Genomic DNA, 19279 nt, shown 5'->3' with positions numbered 1-19279 from the left:
TTCTTGTGCTGTCTCTATAAGGGTGGGGTCTCAGCTTCCTACAGCCCTTGGGGCTCTCCCAGAGCCAAGCCCACAGATTTTCAAAATTCCAGACTTTAAGCACGGCTGGTTATAAGAACTCGTGAAATTTAGCCCCTCAGTTTCAAAGCCAAATGTTAAGGGGATTTGCCTTTCCTGTGCAGGCTTCCTGACGTGATAGTCTGTTTCTTGCCCTTCTCTGTGCCTGTGGCTCCCTCTCTACTGCAGACAGCCAGGGTCCTTTTAGCTCCCCACCATGTCTCTGCCCTTTCTACTCTCTTTAGTGTAGCCTCTTCTCTACCTTTAGCTGTGGGGTTTGTTCTGCAAGCCCTTGGGTCGCTTTCTGTGTTATCTACATTGATGTGTTATCTAGTTGTATCTGTGGGATGAGGTAAGCTTAGGATACTCCCACTCTGCCATCTCTCCATAAGTTGTTTTTTTCAAGTAAAAAATGGCAGTCCATGAAAAAACATAGGTACTTAAACCAGCAACTCCACCACACACTTGTTTTTCTTTGAGACAACTATCATACTACAGTACATAGCAGAGGTGCTTTGTGAGTACTTCCCACCTCATCTTACAGAATATTAAAAATATGAATATTCAAGGGTTAAGATTAAATAAACTCATAATTAGTACTGCTCCAACAAAGGCACTTTGAGGTTAAACTGGCATTCCCCATCTCCTCCCGCAAATCTATACAGTTTGGTGCCAACTGCCTTGATTCATGCTAAGGCACCAGCAATTTTACCAACTCTCAGTACAAATATCAACAGGGAAAAAAGCAAATAACATCTTAGTATTACTATGAAAACAGTTTTCAACTCACAGACCCCCTGAAGAGGGGATCCTCAGAGGTCCATGAAAATATGCTTAGAGAGCTGCCTCCCTGAGCTGGTTCCTATAGAACCAACATGACAATTAAACATGAATTATCTCAGCAAGAGTTACGTAGGTTTCAAAATTACTCCACATATGATCCAAGTAAGATAGAGCATGGGGAAAGTGCCAGGGTGGATTCTACCACATTCAGTTTGATTGTTAATCCCATGACAGACGTTAAAAAATATAAAGTCTAGGAGAAATTTTCCTACAGGTTTTGATTATGAAATATCTGGCAGAGGAAATCTAATTCAAACCAGCTGCGGACTCTTGCTGAGCAGCAGTTGGTTAGAACATACTGCCAAAAGGCCCCCTTTAGTGGGGAGGCCAGATGAGCTCATGCAAAGGCGTTTTAGCAGCTTTTGTCCCCTAAGTCCCATAAGCACAACACCACTTCAATTTTCCACACTGTAAAGTAGCCACGCTTTCTTTGGATCTTTTTCTCTTTCAGTCAAAGATCAAAGTTTATAGGAAAAGACTACAAAATGCACATCCTGCAAAATCCACAGCCTTTTTAAAACCATTGTGTTTTTCTACCTGTGTCACGTTTCTGACTTACTCTCTAGAAATAAGTAAAATAAAATTAAATAAATTAAATAAAAATTCTCTTCATTTATCACTCTCATATTTTATTTAATTCGTCACCAATGTGAAGTACTAGCTATTAGGTACACAATACACATACACCTTGGTTTCTAGGAATCTGTAAATGTGCAAGCCAATAAATGATGTTAATTTATATTACTCTAGCAACATTCTTTGATTTTTAAACCACAATTAACTCTTATCAGGGACCACCTACCTTTGTGGGTAATCAAGGTCCTTGATTTCTTTTCCTTTCCTATGTCTTTATACTATCTTTTTTTCTTTGTCTCATCTACTCATAAGAACATTTTCCAAAGTATTAGAATTAGTGAAAGTGAATATTCAGCCCTTTCTCATTACTCATAAATCTCAAACCCTCTCTTTCCCCCCACACTAAAAAGACATAAACGTACCACTTTCTGGCCTTGCTTCTCTCTGCGGGATACCTCCTGGTCTGGTTCCAGCCTTTGGTTTCTCTCAGTGGCCAAATTCTACCCGCTCTGGGAGGCAGAGGATGATTAAGCCCCACTTAATTCTATCTTGCAGTGACTTCAACCAGTTCCACCTGGCTGACAAGGCCACATGGAAAAAATAAACCTCTCATCTGCCTGCCATCTTAGTTCCTAATCCCGTGTACCTCCTGAACAAGGAGGAAAGAATCCCTACTGTTAAATTAATTAAACCTCTTAAGAAACAACGTGTTCAGAGAGCTACAGGCTCCACCCATTTAAATGATGGCCAAGTTCAATTTGCATGTCTAGGTTGATCCAAATAATACATTTTAGTTCCTTAAGTTTAACATGAAACTTTCACTACTTACACAAACTAAGTTCCTCTTTTAACAATGGAAACAAACCATTTATACATTTTACACAGAATTTCTCTTTGACAGATTTTCACTCAATAATAAATAATAATTATAATTAAAGCAGCTAACATTGACTTGAGCATTTACAATGTGTCAGGTACCATTGTAGGCATTTTACAAGCATTAACTCATCTAATACTCACACCTACCCTATCTCATTAGGATTCACTTAATAAATTAAAATTCTACAGCACAAAAAGGTTAAGTAACACGCTGCCAATTACCTACTATACATGGCAGAATAGGGACTCAAACTCAATTTATTAAGGATTGGTCTTAGTCTCTTCTATTACATCTTTGGATTTGGGGGGCAGGGGGAGGAGTTGTTTTAATTATAACAGCTTTACTGAGATATAATTAATGGCTTTCAGTATTTTCAGAATTGTGCAGTCATCACCACACTCAAGTTTTAGCACATTTTCGTTACCCCAAAAAGAAGTCCTATACCCATTAGCCATCACTTCCTATTTCTCCCAATCCCTGCCCCTTCCCTGGTAATGAATAATCAACTTTCTGTTTCTATAGATTTGCCTATTTGGGCCATTTTACATAAACTAAGTCATGCAATATGTGGTCTTTTGTGTCTGGCTACTTTCACTTAGCATGTTTTCAAGGTTCATCCACATTGCAGTGTATTCTTTTTTACTGATGAATAGTATTTCATTGTATGGATATACCATGTTTATTTACCACTTGGTAGACACTTGGGTCATTTTCATTGTTTGGGTGGTATGTATAATGCTGTTATGAACATTCCTGTATAAGTTTTTGAGTGGACATAAGTTTTCATTCCTTTTGGTGACTCAATGTTTAGCCTTGCGAGGAACTGTCAGACTGTTTTCTACATCAATTGCACCATGTTACAATCCCATCAGCAGTGTATGAGGGTTCCATTTTCTCCACAGCCTGGTCTACACTTGTTTTATAATTATAGCCATCTTGTGGGTAGGAAGTGGTATCTCAATGTAGTTTCAATTTGCATTTCCCTCATGTTGAGCATCTTTTCATGTGCTTATTGCCCATTTGAGTATTTTCTTTGGACAAATGTCTATTCAGATCCTTTCCCCATTTTTAATTGGTAATTTACATTTTTATTATTGAGTTGTAACCGTCCTTTTATTTTCTAGATACAAGTCCCAAATTAGATGATTTACAAATATTTTCCCCCATTCTGTGGGTTTTTTCACTTTCTTGATGGTGACATCTGAAGCACAAAAGTTTTTAATTTTAATTAAGACCAATTTATTTTTTCTCTTGTTCCTTATGCTTTCGGTGTCCTATCCAAGAAGGCTCTGCCTAAACCATGGTCATGAAGATAAACTCCTGTATTTTCTCCTAAGAGTTTTAGAGTTTTAGCTCTTAAAACTTACTTATCTCTTTTCCCTATTTGCAAGTTAATGCCACACTGATAGTATACACAGAACCACCCCATTTCCATCTTTAGTACGAAGTACTTTCGGGATCTAGACCCTGTATGTCAATGGCCAGAACTTATCTGTTTATAGGACTGTACCTTCTAGTATTGAACTCATCTATGGGATGTCACAGATTTCTGCTCCATGCCTCCAGTGACACACAATTAGGGAAATGTGTAAGGATAACGCTACCCTCCTTGCATTGCATGATCATAACTGAAGTAGAAGCTTCTTCCATAAAATTTAAACTTAAGAAATCTCGATAGTCATATTCATAAACTCTAAATTTTGGGAAATACAGATTTAATTGATATAACTACTGATAGGTCTACATGTTTTCATAGGATTCCTGTCAGACTCCCAATGTAACCATGACCAAGAAACTATAATTTAAGTAATAGAATTGAACTCAATTAAGATTTATTGAGGGCCCACTATATGCAAAGCATCAGGGGAGTGCTGAGATGACAAAGTCATAGTTCTTGACCTCAAAAGGTATAATTTAGTGGGAATTAAAAAAAACCGGGGGGGGGGGAACAAAACCAGAGAAACTGATAAATTCAGTCTTTCTGCAGGACCCTTATGTCCTCAAGGAATTAATAAGGGCGCACCTGCCTAATTCTGAGGCTCAACAAATCTTTTATCACTATTCTGTGATCTAGGTGCTCCAGCTCTAAATTACAGAGAAATTCCTAAAAGCTATGTAAAAATTATATTTTTATGAGGGGCACCTGGGTGGCTCAATCGGTTGAGCATCCGACTTCGGCTCAGGTCATGATCTCACAGTTTGTGGGTTCGAGCCCCGCATCAGGCTCTGTGCTGACAACTCAGAACCTGCAGCCTGCTTCAGATTCTGTGTCTCCTTCTCTCTCTCTGCCCCTCCCCTGCTCATGCTCTGTCTGTCTCTGTCTCTCAAAAATAAATAAATGTTAAAAAAAATTTTTTTAATTATATTTTTATGAAAATGGCATATATAAAAGAACTTGGCAAATTGAAAGAAATCCTATAAAACGTGCAAGTCTTCCTATAATTTAAAGAATATTCTTCTTCACATGAATCTTTGTCTACTCAAAGCAGGAACCCCATCATCCCCCTGACCCCACAACCACACTGCTCCCTGGGGGACATACCAGGGGTGACTCTATCATTTAGCTTTTTTTTTTTTTTCTACCCAATACTTTTCTGTGGAGCTCCTTCTTAATGTGTAATTTTTGAGTTACTTCAAAACTGGATTATTTTTTTTAAGCCCAAATAAAGCTGAATGTGAATATGTTTTCTAGTCTCACACTAGTTTCCAGTTACTTCTGAAGATATCTTGGCCCCCGAATCTACATATCTCTATTCTTTTCCCTTCCAACTCTCCACATCTGGCATGCTAGAAACATCCTGTTGCTTCAGGTCAAATCAATGTTTATTTGCTGGCACCAAAACTGTGTGCTCTTATGCCAGAGACAGAATTGAAGAATATTTTGGCTGAGTTATGTGGTTTATCCACAGTACCACATTCTGGTTTAAATGATTTCATCACTCAGTCAAAAGGCTGCCACAATTTCAGTGGTTTTCTAGTCACAGTCAATAAAGTAAAGGAAGAAAAAAACCCTACTATTTATCTTCATGACTAAGCAAGATTTGAAGGGAGCAATTAGGAATCTGCTTCAACAACTTAAAAAAAATGCTAATGAAAGAAAACATTTATTTTGAGCTAGGAGCTGCAAAATAATAAGGTTGTGAAAGATAAGTTTTTGTCTCAACCAACTATATCTCAACCAACAACTTAAATGCTATTTTAAATAACGAAGATAATAGAATTCACCTTACATTTTTTTTTAGATTTAGAGTAGGATAGCTATTTTTTTTTTTTTTTCATCAGACTTACCTTGTAGCAACAAGGGGGTAGCTATGACATGGTGATGCCCAGGCATCCCTTGTCCATGGCATACAGTCATAAAGCAGCAAATCCTTCTCAGTCACAGCCATAAGGACAGGTCTCCACTGTTGTCTTCCACCATCTAGCTTTGCCTGTTACAATGGTAAAATCCAGAAAGCAGAGCTAACTATAATGATATATAGCTGTAAAAGTCCCTTCAGTGATGGTCTAACATTGTGGGTCTCCATTTTGTTCCCTGATCCTAACAGACTTGAGGAACAGGAAACATCCCATCAGGTTCCTTTCCACTGGCTGGGATTCTCCAACAGGAGTGTGAGGTGGACCGTGCAATCTGAAAAAAGCTCTCCCAGAGTTACAGACATTATCTAGTGATAGGACTCTGTTTTTACAGAGTTGCCCATTATATTTTAGGAAGTTTCTGTTTCTGTTTTAAATGTACCATTGCATTTACGTACATAAAGTTCAGTTAACTCTGTGAGGGCTTAAAAATGTAGGAAAACAACTACTCTTTATCCATACCGTCAAGGACCCAAAGCCAAAAAGCAAAAGACGATGCTCAAGAAAAGCCCTGGTATATCAAAAAATTTCCCCCATGAGATGAGGAACAGGGAATGCTTAATGATAGTGTTATTTTAACAACGATCCTTCAGCTATCACTGGTGGCTTCAAGGAGATATCGAACTGATGAATCACTTATCTCTCAAAGAGTTATCTTTAAAGCTACTTCTTATTTTTTCTTCCTTAATGATTTCTGAAGGTAATTTGGACATGTCAGAGCACCTTAAGAATGTATCTATAATCTGAAAAGTGGCCTGAGTGGTTCGGTTCTGTGTTATAACATCTATTTACCAGAACTTTCCCCTCATAGTTACAGCCATCAGCTAATTCCAGGAGTTGGAAATGAATTCTATCCAGGGAAATGTCTCATGTTCTTGGATGTGCTGAAAGCACAAAAGGTATGACCCAACTCTGAGATTCCAGCAAAGTACTGTAGAAATAGTTATACTTCTCTGGACAGTGAACCCAAGCTTTCTAAGATTCTATATTTAGTCTATGGGTAACTCTGGAGGGAAAATATCAGTTCTAAAGAGGTTGTCTTGGATTCTTACATTTTTGGGTCAAGATAACCCAAAGGGATTTCTAAGTCTTTGTCTCTGAGATTGTTATGGATAATACTGCAGTAGGAAAGATATAGTAGTCTTCCCTAGGCATGGTTTTGCTTTTTACGATTTCAAAACCTACAGTCAACCATGGTCAGGAAGCAGATGATCCTCCTTCTGATGTATGGTCAGAAGGTCAATCATTGCCTAATGCTATGTCATGATGCCTACATCATTCACCTCACTTCACCTCATCACACAGGCATTTTATCATCTCACATCATCACAAAAAGGGCTAATACAGTACAATAAGATATTGTGAGAGAAAGAAACCACATTCATATAGCCTTTATTATAGTATACTGTTATAATTCTTCTTTTTCATTATTAGCTATTGTTAACCTCTTACCGTGCCTAATTTATAAGTTAAATTTTATTACATGTACATAAGAAGAGGAAAAAACATTATATATATTTTACATTCAATGCTACCTGTGGTTTCAGCCATTCCACTGGGGGTCCTGAAACAGATCCCCTCACTTGGGGTGCCTGGGTGGCTCAGTCTGTTAAGTGTCTGACTTTGGCTCAGGTCCTGATCTCACAGTTCATGAGTTCAAGTCCCACAGCAGGCTCTGTGCTGTCAGTGTACAGCCCACTTCAGATCCACTGTCTCCCTCTCTTTGCCCCTTCCCAGCTTGTGTGCTCTCTCTCTCTCTCTCTCTCAAAAATAAATAAACATTAACATAAAAAAAGAAGAAATATATCCCCCATACAGAAGGGGAACTACTATAACATAAAATCTATCTTTCAAAGAGGTTAAAATAGCAACCTGACTTTTTAAAATTAACTTTTCCTCTCAGTTACAAGAGAGATTTTAAAGGCTCGATCAGAGTATATGCAGCTGGAAAACCCAAATTAAATGCATTTCTTCCCATAGAAGATATTTTAGGCAATAAAGGAAAATCGCTATTATCAATAGAAACAATATCCACTTTTAAGATAGAACTTTTTGTTCAACTAACAACTTTTAGGGGCACCTGGGTGGCTCAGGCGGTTAAGTGTCTGACTTTGGCTCAGGTCATGATCTCATGGTTTGTGAGCGCGAGCCCCGCCTTGGGCTCTGTGCTGACAGCTCAGAGCTTGGAACCTGCTTTGGATTGTTTCCCTCTCTATCTCTCTCTCTCTCAAAAAATGAATAAGCATTAAAAAAATATTTTAAAAGACCCACAATTTTTCAAAACTATTCTTTGGACCTTTGGAGTCAGTGTTTGGAGAACTTCTTTTTCCTCTTCTACTTACCATTGTAGAAAAAAGAAACGTCAATTTAAGTCATTCTGTTTGCCTATTCGCCTGAAGTTATAAGGATACTATTTGCTCTCACTGGAGTCAAAATGCTGCATGTATTTTTGTTGTGGTAGCAGTCCAAGCAGCCTTGGGGCTCCACTATTAAGGTTTTGGCCAGAGAAAAAAGGGATACTAATGTTGGGGTTCTGGTCTGTTTGGGTTTCAACACCCACACATACACACACCTGGCCAAACAACAGCCTTCTCCAGATTTTATTTTTTAATAAAGTTGTAGAGCACTAAACATGAAAAACTAATGGTTACTATTCATTCCCTAAATCCTTAATCCTATAAATCAATCTTTTTGACAGGTGATGTACTTCTGTTCTTTATTTTGTTATTAGGATAGAAAACAGAGAAGAAACTAAATAAACCATTCCAGTAATGCTGATTTAGTGTGTGTGTTCTAATTTGAGTCTTTACACATTTTGAGAATGATCAGGAACAAAGCTGTGGAAACAAAGCTTTCTTTGGCTGTCTTGTCTTTTCTAATGAGTACTCAAAAGCCTAAAAACTACTGGTCTTAAAGGTAAATACGTCCCCCATTTGGTGGACTTAAATAAAATTCTCTTTTAAGACTATAACCAACTAAAAAGTAAACTATCAGTCACATAAAAATCAGTATCAATGAAGAGACAGAAGTCCCTATGCAGAGAAGAGCTTATCTATTGGTTATCAACTACCTGTATTATAGGTTTTCCCTGTTTTAAGCAAACTGAGTTTTTAACAATGTGAAATAACAAAACAGATAAATGAGAGACTATTTAAAGTTAAATTAATGATCCTTCCTAAATTTATCCGTGTAAAATGACTATCTTTTCTAAGTACAACTGAAACAACTTCATGTATACAAGATTTTCAATAAATATATCTCATGCCAAAAGAAATGCTTATCTATATTGAAAAGATTATATAATATAAAATTATTTTGACTATTTTCACACTCAAAGAATTAAACAATGTTCCAATTAGAAAAGTTTTGGCATTTGCTTAGTCCAACCTTTATCAGATACATAAACTCAATATAACACTTCTGAGAAATGTATCCAGTCTTGCTTGAACACCCTATACTCTGATTTGGGTAACCCCCCAAAAAAGTAAAAATCAAGAGTATTTTAGAAATAGTACTTGGAATTAGTTCAGTGGTATGATTTTTCAAAGTGATTAAACTTTCTCACTTAGTATTATTTCCCAAACCTGAGCTTGTGTTCTTGGATAATATTTTATAGTTAGTGACTTCTCTGCTTTTCTTATACATATGTATAAACATACACAAAAAAATTACTGAGCATCTACAGTACACATAGCATTAGGCTAAGTTCTTTGGAAGCAGGAAAGATTTGGGGAAAAAATGTGCTCCTGTGTTCTAAGAGCTCAAAATTGATCGGAAGACTCACCACATAAATATGGCCCATAAAGTACATATTGTAATGAACTGGTGGCTTTATTTTTCTCCTTTCTACTTGTCTTTGTGTAGCATAAACTAAATTAATTTCACTTTGAAAGTCTGACAGCTCTCATGTATTGCTGGTGGGAATCTGATGGAAGGCAATTTGGCAACATTTATCAAAATTACAAATGCATATACCCTTTTTAAAACATTACGTCCGCAAATTCTTTACTACTCTTCCCTTTAAGAGGTGGAACCTTTGGGTGTAGAGTGAACTTAGTAACTCGCTGCTAATGAAAAGAAAAAAAGCAGAAGAAACTAGGTCAAAAAATGGCACTGTGGCTTCTATCTTGTTCTTTCTCTCAGATCACTCACTCTGAGGAAAACTAGTAGCTATGTCTTAAGGACACTCAGGAGGCCCTGCACCAAGGCCTCCATGGCAGATAACTGAGGCCTTCTGCCAACAGCCACGTGAATGAATCATACTAGAAGCGGACCTGCCAACACCCCAGTCAAGCTGTCAGAGGACTGCTCCCTCGCTAACAGTTTGACTGCAATGTCACAAGGGATCCCAAGCCAAAATCACCCAGTTATACCACTCCCCTATTCCTGATTTTTAGAAACTGTATGAAGTAAATATTTATTTTATTTTTTTTTTTTTTAATTTTTTTTTTCCAACGTTTATTTATTTTTGGGACAGAGAGAGACAGAGCATGAACGGGGGAGGGGCAGAGAGAGAGGGAGACACAGAACTGGAAACAGGCTCCAGGCTCCGAGCCATCAGCCCAGAGCCTGACGCGGGGCTCGAACTCACGGACCGCGAGATCTTGACCTGGCTGAAGTCGGACGCTTAACCGACTGCGCCACCCAGGCGCCCCGTAAATATTTATTTTAAAGCCACTAAGTTTTGGAGTCATTTTTCATATAGCGATAGATAATTCACACACCCTGGGACCCAGCACTTCTGGAGATTTCTTCTCCAGGTATAGAAATATCCCCTACTTTCTAAGCTCTCAATATCCAAATACAGGAACTGTTGCATCAGTTACATTTTTGGATAAATCCCTTACTAACCAAAGTTTTACTACTCACTCCTGTAAACTTAAGAACCAAATATATTCAGATAATACAGGTTCCCTTATTATCTGGTATATATGAACTTGGAAACCAAAGACCATGGATCGCATATGTATGGAAGGATAAACTACAAGGTCATTCACAGTACCATCGTCTATAATGGCAAAAGATTGTAACAAAACTGGGAGGAGTGCTTACTTAATTATGGCCACACAATAGAAAACTATACAGTTATGAGAAAGAATGCTCTCTCTGCACTGATAGGGAAAGATTGCCATGATATATTAATGAAAAAAAAACAAGGTATAAAGTAGTATGCATAATATGTTGTCTTCTTTTATAGAAAAAAAGAATATGTGTTCATATTTGCTTTTATTTGCATAAAGACACTCTCAAGTGATTGTCTGGAAGGGAATGAAAGTGATTACCTCTCTAGGGAAAAGGGTGGGAATTGGCTAGATGGGGGACAGAAAGGAAAGTAAGACTTTTCACCTATTAACTTTTTATTCTGACCTTTGAACCATGTGAATGTATTACGTTTTAAAATAATGAACATTTCTAACATGGCTGAAAGCACAGCACAATTACTACTCAATTGAGTTTTTCAATCAGCATATAAAATTTTATGTATGTATGTATGTATGTATTTATTTATTTATTTATTTATTTATTTTAAATGTTTATTTATTTGTGAGAGATATTCAGACAGAATGAGAGTGGGGAAGGGGCAGAGAGAGGGGGAGACAGAGAATCTGAAGCAGGCTCCGGGCTGTCAGCACAGAGCCGGACGCGGGGCTCAAACCCACGAACTGTGAGATGATGACCTGAGCCGAAGTCGGACGCTCAACGACTGAGCCACCCAGGCGCCCCTCAGCATATAAAAATTTAGAAGCAATGAACTTATGTAACTCAACACCCAAAAAACAAATAATTCAATTAAAAAATGGAGAGAAGACATGAACAGACACTTCTCCAAAGAAGACATTCAGATCGCCAACAGACATAAAAAAGATGCTCAACATCACTCATTATCAGGAGAGTGCAAATCAAAACTACAATGAGATATCACCTCATACCTGTCAGAATGGCTAAAATAAAAAACACAAGAAACAACAAGTGTTGGCAAGGATGTGGGGGAGAAAGGAACCTTCATGTACTGTTGGTGGAAATGCAAACTGGTGAAGCCATTGTGGAAAAGTATGGAGGGTCTTAAAAAAATTAAAAATAGAACTACCCCACAATCCAGTAGGATTGTAATACTACTGGGTATTTACCCAAAGAATACAAAAATACTAATTCAAAAAGATACACACACCCCTATGTTTACAGCAGCATTATTTACAATAGCCAATCTATGGAAGCAGCCCAAGTGTCCATTGACAGATAACTGATTAAAGAAGATGTGGTACAGGGGTGCCTGACTGGCTCAGTCAGTAAAGTGTACAACTCTTGATCTAGTGGTCTGAGCCCCACGCTGGGTGTAGAGATTACTTAAAAATAAAATCTTAAAAAAACAGATGTTGTATATATATATATATATATATATATATATATATATACACACATGTATACACATACATATATATACATATACATATGTGTACACACACACACACACACACACACACACACGGAATATTATTCAGCCATAAAAACAATGAAATCATGCCATTTGCAATGACATGGATGGACCCTGAGTATATTACTATGCTAGGTGAAATAAGTCAGAAAAAGACAAATACCATAGGATTTCACTCATATGTGGAATTTAAAAAATAAAACAAATAAACAAAGGGGAAAAAAAAGAGAGAGACAAATCAAGAAACACTTATTTTTTTTGAGGATAAAAAGTGCATTTTATTTTTTTTTAAGTTTTTATTTTAATTCCAGTTAGTTAACATACAGTATTATGTTTCAGGTGTAATTCAAACAATTTCATACATGACCCCTGTGCTCATTACAACCAGTGCACTCCTTAATCCTCATTACTTATTTTACCCACCCCTCCCTCACTTTCCCTCCAGTAACCATCAGTTTGTTCTCTATAGTTAAGAGTCTGTTTCTTGATTTGTCTTAGTTTTTTTCCTTTGCTTGTTTATTTTGTTTCTTAAATTCCACATGAGTGAAATTATATGGTGATTTGTCTTTCTCTAACTGGCTTATTTCACTTAGCCTTATACTCTCTAGCCCCATTCATGTCATTGTAAATGGTAAGGTTTCATTCTTTTTTATGGCTCAATAATATTCCATTGTATCTATATACCACATTTTCTTCAGACATTCATCTATTGATGGATGCTTGGGCTGCTTCCATACCTTGGCTACTGTCAATAATGCTGCTATAAACATAACAGTGCATGTATACTTTTGAATTAGTTTTTTTTGTATTCTTTGGGTAAATACCCAGTAGTCTGATCATAAGGTAGTTCTATTTTTAACTTTATGAGGAACCTCCATACTGTTTTCCACAGTGGCTGCACCAGTTTGCATTCCTACCAACTGCACAAGTGGTCCCCTTTCTCTCCACATCCTTGCCAACACTTGTTGTTTCCTATGTTTTTTATTTTAGCCATTCTGACAGGTGTGGGGTGTTATATCTCATTGTAGCTTTGATTTGCATTTCCCTGGTGTTGAGTGATGTTGACCATCTTTTCATGTGTCTGTTGTTGGTCTTCTTTGGAGAAACGTCTGATCATGTCTTCTCTCCATTTTTAAATTGGATTATTTGCTTTTTGGGTGTTGAGTTTTAGAAGTTCCTTTATATTTTGGATACTAACCCTTTATCGAATATGTCATTTGCAAATACCTTCTCCCATTTGGCTACTTTTTAGATTTGTTGATTGTTTACTCTGCTGTACAGAAGCTATTTTTTTTTATTTTATTTATTTATTTTGAGAGAGAGAGAGAGCACGTGAGCAAGCATGAACAGGGGAAGGGCAGAGAAAGGAGAGAGAGAGGATCCCAAGCAGGCTCTATACTGTCAGCATGAAGCCCAATGTGGGGCTCAACCTCACCAACAGTGAGATCATGACCTAAGCTGAAATCAGCAGTCAGACACCTAACTGACTGAGCCACCCAGGTGCCCCAGTGCAGAAGCTTTTTATTTTGATATAGTCCCAAGAGTTTATTTTTCCTTTTGCTTCCCTTGCTTCAGGAGATATATTTAGAAAGGTGTTGCTATGGTCAATGTCAGAGAAATTACTGCCTGTGCTCTCTTCTAGGACTTCTATGGTTTCATGTCTCACATTTAGGTCTTTAATCCATCTTGAATTTATTTTTGTGTATGGTGTAATAAAGTAGTCCAGTTTCATTTTTTTCATGTTGCTGTCCAGTTTTCCCAGCACCATTTATTGAAAAGACATTCTCTTTCCCACTGGACATTCTTTTTGCCTTTGGTGAAGATTAATTGGCCATATAATTGTGGGTTTATTTCTGATTTTTCACTTCTGTTCCATTGATCTATAGGTCTACTTTTGTCCCAGTACCATACTGTTTTGATGACTACAGCTTTGTAATATAACTTGAAGTCCAGAATTGTGATGCCTCCAGCTTTGCTTTTCTTTTTCAAGACTGTTTTGGCTATTTGGGGTCTTTTGCAGTTCCATACATATTTTAGTTTTCTTTGTTTGAGTTCTGTGAAAAATGCTGCTGATATTTTGATAGGGATTACATTAAATGTGTAGAGTGTTTTGGGTAGTATAGACATTTTAACAATATTTGTTCTTCCAATCCACAAGTATGGAACGTCTTTCCACATCTTGGTGTCATCTTCAATCTTTCATCAGTGTTTTACAGTTTTCAGAGTACAAGTCCTTGACCTCTTTGGTTAGGTTTATTCCTAGGTATCTTATTACTTTGGGTGCAAGTATAAATGGGATTGTTTAGTGTATAGAAATACAATAGATTTCTATAACTTTTTTTTTAATGTTTATTTTTGAGAGCAAGAGAGAGTGATCGAGCATGAGCGGGCAGAGAGAGAGAGAGAAAGAGAGAGAGAGACAAAGAATCCGAAGCAGACTCCAGGCTCTGAGCTGCCCACACAGAGCTTGACGTGGGGCTTGAACTCACGAGCTGTGAGATGATGACCTGAGCCGAAGTTGGATGTCCAACCGACTGAGCCACCCAGGCTCCCCAAAATGCAAGAGATTTCTGCACGTTGATTTTGTAGACTGTGATTTTACTGAATTCGCTTATTCTAGCAGTTTTTTGGTGGAGTCTTTTGTGTTTTCTAGAGTATCACATCATCTGCAAACAGTGACAGTTTTATTTCTTCCTTACCAATTTGGATGCCTTTATTTCTTTTTGTTGTCTTACGTCTATGGCTAGGACTTCCAGTACTATGTTGAATAAAAGTGGTGAGAGTGCACATCCTCGTCTTGTTCCTGACCTCAGGGGGAAAGCTTTCAGTTTTTCCTCATTGAGTATTACTTTCAGTGTGGGTTTTTCATATACAGCCTTTATCATGTTGAGGTATGTTCCTTCTCACTTGTCAAGTGCTTTTTCTGCATCTACTAAAATGATCATATGGTTCTTATTCTTTCTCTTACTGATGTGATGTATCACATTGATTGATTTTCGGCAAATACTGAATCATCTTAAAACCCCAGAATAAATCCCACTTGACTGTGGGGAATAATTTTTTTTTAATAATATTGTTGAATTTGGTTTGCTAGTATTTCATTAAGAAGTTTTGCATCCATGCTCATCAGGGATATTGGCCTGCAGTTCTCTTTTTTAATGGTGTCTTTATCTGGTTTTGGTATCAGGGTAATGCTGACCTCATAGAATGAATTTGGAAGTTTTCCTTCCTTTTCTATTTTTTGGAATAATTTAAGAAGAGTAGGTATTAATTTTCCAAGAAACAGACTCTTAACTATAGAGAACAAACTGATGGTTATCAGAAAGGAGGTAGATGGAGGTATGGGTGAAATAGGTGATGGGCTTTAAAGGGTACACTTACCATGAAGAGCAGTGAGTAATGTATAGAATTGCTGAATCACCATATTGTACACCTGAAACTAATATAACACTGTATGTTAACTATACTGAAATTAAAATAAAAAACTTAAAAAAAATTTAGAAACAATGATAAACATAACTAAAATACTAAAACTTTCAAAGTCAAAAGTACTTATACCATGACTTTCATTAGTTTCTTCTCTTCTTAGTTATCCTAATTATACTTCCTCAAAATTATCACGGTGTTAATTCTGTGTTCTAATATATTATAAATTATTATCTGAAATGTTTATAAAATTTTAGAGTCATAAGAAAAACAGATTAGTAGAGTCCAAAGTTGGTCTCTATACAATCTCCTGGGAAGCTATCAAACAAGACTGCTAGGCCCCACCAAAGATCTATCAAATCAGAACCCTGTTGAGGTGGAAGGCCAGACCTCACAAACTGTAGTTAAAACAAAACAAAAACAAAAGAACAAAATATTCCTGGGCTGATATTGACATAATCCCTGCCCCCCTGGACACACATGATGGATTTAGGATTCAAAGTGATGAAGAAACCTTTAAAAAGATCTAAAACCAGTGAAAGCCAGAACTACCACTTGAACACTCATCTTGGAACCCTTAGTCCAGTCTTCCTTTTTCAACAACTTTTGCCCCAGCTGACAGTGAAAGACTCAAAACAAGAAGGATGTACTGTAACATCATGTATACTCAGAGTCTCCCTTTCGTCAAAATGGGATTTAATCTAACTTGGATTAAGTTTTTCCTTTCCCCTTACCCAATGTCCCCTTAGGTTCTGTTTCTCCTTTTTTCATTTTGCAGTTGTGGAAGACAACTGTACATTTGTGTCGAATGGCTTATAAGATAATTTGCATATTTTATGCTTTTCTCAGAACAGGGGAGTAAGCTTTCTGGCCCTGAAACTCTGACAGTAGACTAGAACAGGGGTTGTGAAACTAGGGCCTATGGGCCAAATGCAGCCCAGAACCTGTTTCTGTAAATAAAGTTTTATTGAAACAGAGCCACACCCCTCCATTTTCATCCTGTCTACTACTGTTTTCTTGCTGCAACTGCAGAGTCAAGTAGTTGTGACATTGTCTGGCCCTTTGCAGAAAAATTTTGCTGATCCTACTCTAAAATCATGAAAATGACCCTCTGTCATTAAGGACAGAGATGGTAATAAGACTATCTTTTTAGTTATGTTGTAATGATGATTATCATGACAGTCAGTTCTTCTGGTGCAGGTGATAATTAGCAACAAATAACTAAATGATAGGGAGGAGAAACACAAGACCTACAAACAAAAGATCTGCAAGCTAGATATCCAGGACCTGACTGCATGATAAATATTACAGATATATGAAATGGGGGAAACACTTTGGCTCTGAGTGGTGACCCAGGGGGACCCTGCCCTGCCTATCAACCTACCTGTTCTGCCAGCCAGGCAATGTGCTTGACCTCCTTGCTGCCTCCTGCTGTACTGGTTGCACCAAGCATGGCATTGAGTTCAGCCAATACCTGTGGGAGGAGAGCCATTATGTTGGTGTGGATAGCTACGAACCAGGAGTGCGCTGTGGCTGTATCCTTGCAGCGTAGGATCAACGTGTTCCTGCTATCAGGAGAATGTAGTTCTATCAATCTGTGTGGAAAAAGAAAAAAAAAAACAAACAGTAAGCTAGATCAGAAGTCATCAAACCTGCCAGAGTGCAACATACATAACTGGAAATCTATTTTAATTTTAAATCCGAGAATAAAGATACTTTCTCTTAATTCCTTAGGGCCCAATTCCAGAGAAAACTACATATGGAAAGATAATCATCAGAAAGACTAACTGCTGGGTCTGTTGTTTTAGTGTGTTAACGTAATGACCTAAAATGAAGGAACCTATTGTATGGCCTATAGTAAAACACCTCACTTTGCTTTAATTTCCATGTCAAAGACATGGAAACCATGCTTGTTGAATGTCATAGGCACATTGTAAAGAAGGAATTGATATTTTTTTAAATATGTAGAAAATTCTGGTATAAGGTATTTGCTTGGTAAATACATCTGACTGCCAAATAGTGAACTGAAATTTCCACCATGTGGAATAAAGAAAAGAGAAAATAACTAAAGAATATGACTCTTTATGAAAATCTGAAACTGTTTTTTAGTGTCTGGGTAACATTATATGATTAAATCAGCCACTGAGTCATAGTAGAAAAACAGTTAAGATATCTTCAACTCTATGACTATTATTTGTCAGTGCTCAACTGAGAACAGTCTATACTTCAAAAGTAACCTTTAGGAATTTGCTAATTTTTTTTACAAGTACATTGGTCAAATTTCTTAGAAAGCAACTTATTGAGTGCTTTCTTCTGTTGTGGTCAAAATTTTTGCCAAGGTGAGTTTTAAAAGTCAAATAAATGTTGTGCTCTAACGGGGGAACATATGTACCTTTCAAAATGGGAAAAAGAAAAAGCTCTTAGGAGTGTTCTTCTTGGTGGGTTAGAAACTGACCAACTGCTACTGACCAAGGACAGATCTTTTTATTCTTTCATCTTTCTGAAGACAGTTTTTCCTGCCTTGAAGCACTGTCACGAGATCCTACACCACCTGTCAAAGATAAGCAGTTTACATGATACTAGCATTCCTGCCTTGAAGTTTGCGCCCCTCTCTTTTGCCACATTTCTAAACCCTTTATGATTACAAATATTTTAATTTGACATAGTTAATATGGCAAATATTCACTGTCAATTGGTCAGTCTGTCCTTTCTTAAATAAACATTTATTGAGCACCTACTATATGTCAGTTAGTGTGAGACACTGACATTGGAGATACAGTGGTGAAAAAGAAAAAAAATAGTCTCTATCCTCATTGGACTTATTGTCTAATGGGGAAGGTAGAACTTACAGGTTACAAAATGTGCTCCTATAAAGGACTGTGATTACTATGAAGTTCTTGTTTAAAAGAGGCAAGATGGTAGGGGTGAAACAGGACTGCAGGGGAGGCCTCTATACCTCTGAGGCACACTTACTGAGCTAGTGTCCTGCTTTGAAGCAGGTTTTATTTGTTTATTATTTTTTTTAATGTTTATTTATTTTTGAGAGAGAGAGACAGACAGACAGAGTGTGAGTGGGAGAGGAGAGGAGAGAGAGGGAGACGCAGAATTTGAAGCAGGCTCCAGGCTCTGAGCTGTCAGCACAGAGCCCAACATGGGGCTCGAACTCACTGACCATGAGGTCATGACCCGAGCCGAAGTTGGGTGCTTAATCGCCTGAGCCACCCAGGTGCCCCTGAAGCAGGTTTTAAACACATCTACCTTATATTACCTATTCACCTATCTATTCACTTGCCCTCCCACTAGAGTTAGTCATCTAGTTATCAGTCTATCCATGTTTTATATGCCTTCAAAGTTCTAGGGCAATAGCCAAAAGACCAAGAAGTTCTAGAAAATAGCCACAACATAAAATAAAATCTGGGAATAATCAAAACTTCACTTAAGCCCATACTAGAAAGTTCATACTAGTCAGAAAAAAAATCTTTAGATAGCAAGTCATAAAGCTATTTGCTTTTCTTTTAGTTACAGTTTTAATGAATTTATTTATTTGATTTCCTATCCTATAACTACATATAGTGAGAAGTAGCTTGAGACGAAAATTTAGGGGGTTTGAGTAGTAGGTTAAGTCTGGATACTAATAGGTAAACAATGTGGAATCCTCAACATATCAAAACAATTAAAAAATAATTTTATGAGGTATCTGTACATCC

The 19279-nt window shown here is 37.3% G+C and overlaps 1 protein-coding gene across 1 annotated transcript in view; it reads right to left on the bottom strand.

Moving 5' to 3' along the window:
• The window catches only part of SNTB2 (syntrophin beta 2), a 107373-nt gene that overhangs the window by 27533 nt on the left and 60561 nt on the right, over positions 1 to 19279 (bottom strand). The window contains exons 3-4 of the mRNA XM_047078661.1: positions 16957 to 17167; positions 5645 to 5787 (exon numbers count right to left, since the gene is read on the bottom strand). Coding sequence (XP_046934617.1) covers positions 5645 to 5787; positions 16957 to 17167 — 354 coding nt within the window. The remainder of the gene's footprint in view (positions 1 to 5644; positions 5788 to 16956; positions 17168 to 19279) is intronic.

This window comes from Lynx rufus, unplaced genomic scaffold, assembly GCF_022079265.1.
Source record: "Lynx rufus isolate CCGP_SWC_20201006 ecotype Redwood Valley unplaced genomic scaffold, mLynRuf1.p SCAF_16, whole genome shotgun sequence".
Classification (NCBI taxonomy): domain Eukaryota; kingdom Metazoa; phylum Chordata; class Mammalia; order Carnivora; family Felidae; genus Lynx; species Lynx rufus.
The sequence above is the reverse complement of the archived record's forward strand: the minus strand, read 5'-3'. Positions and strand labels throughout refer to the sequence as shown.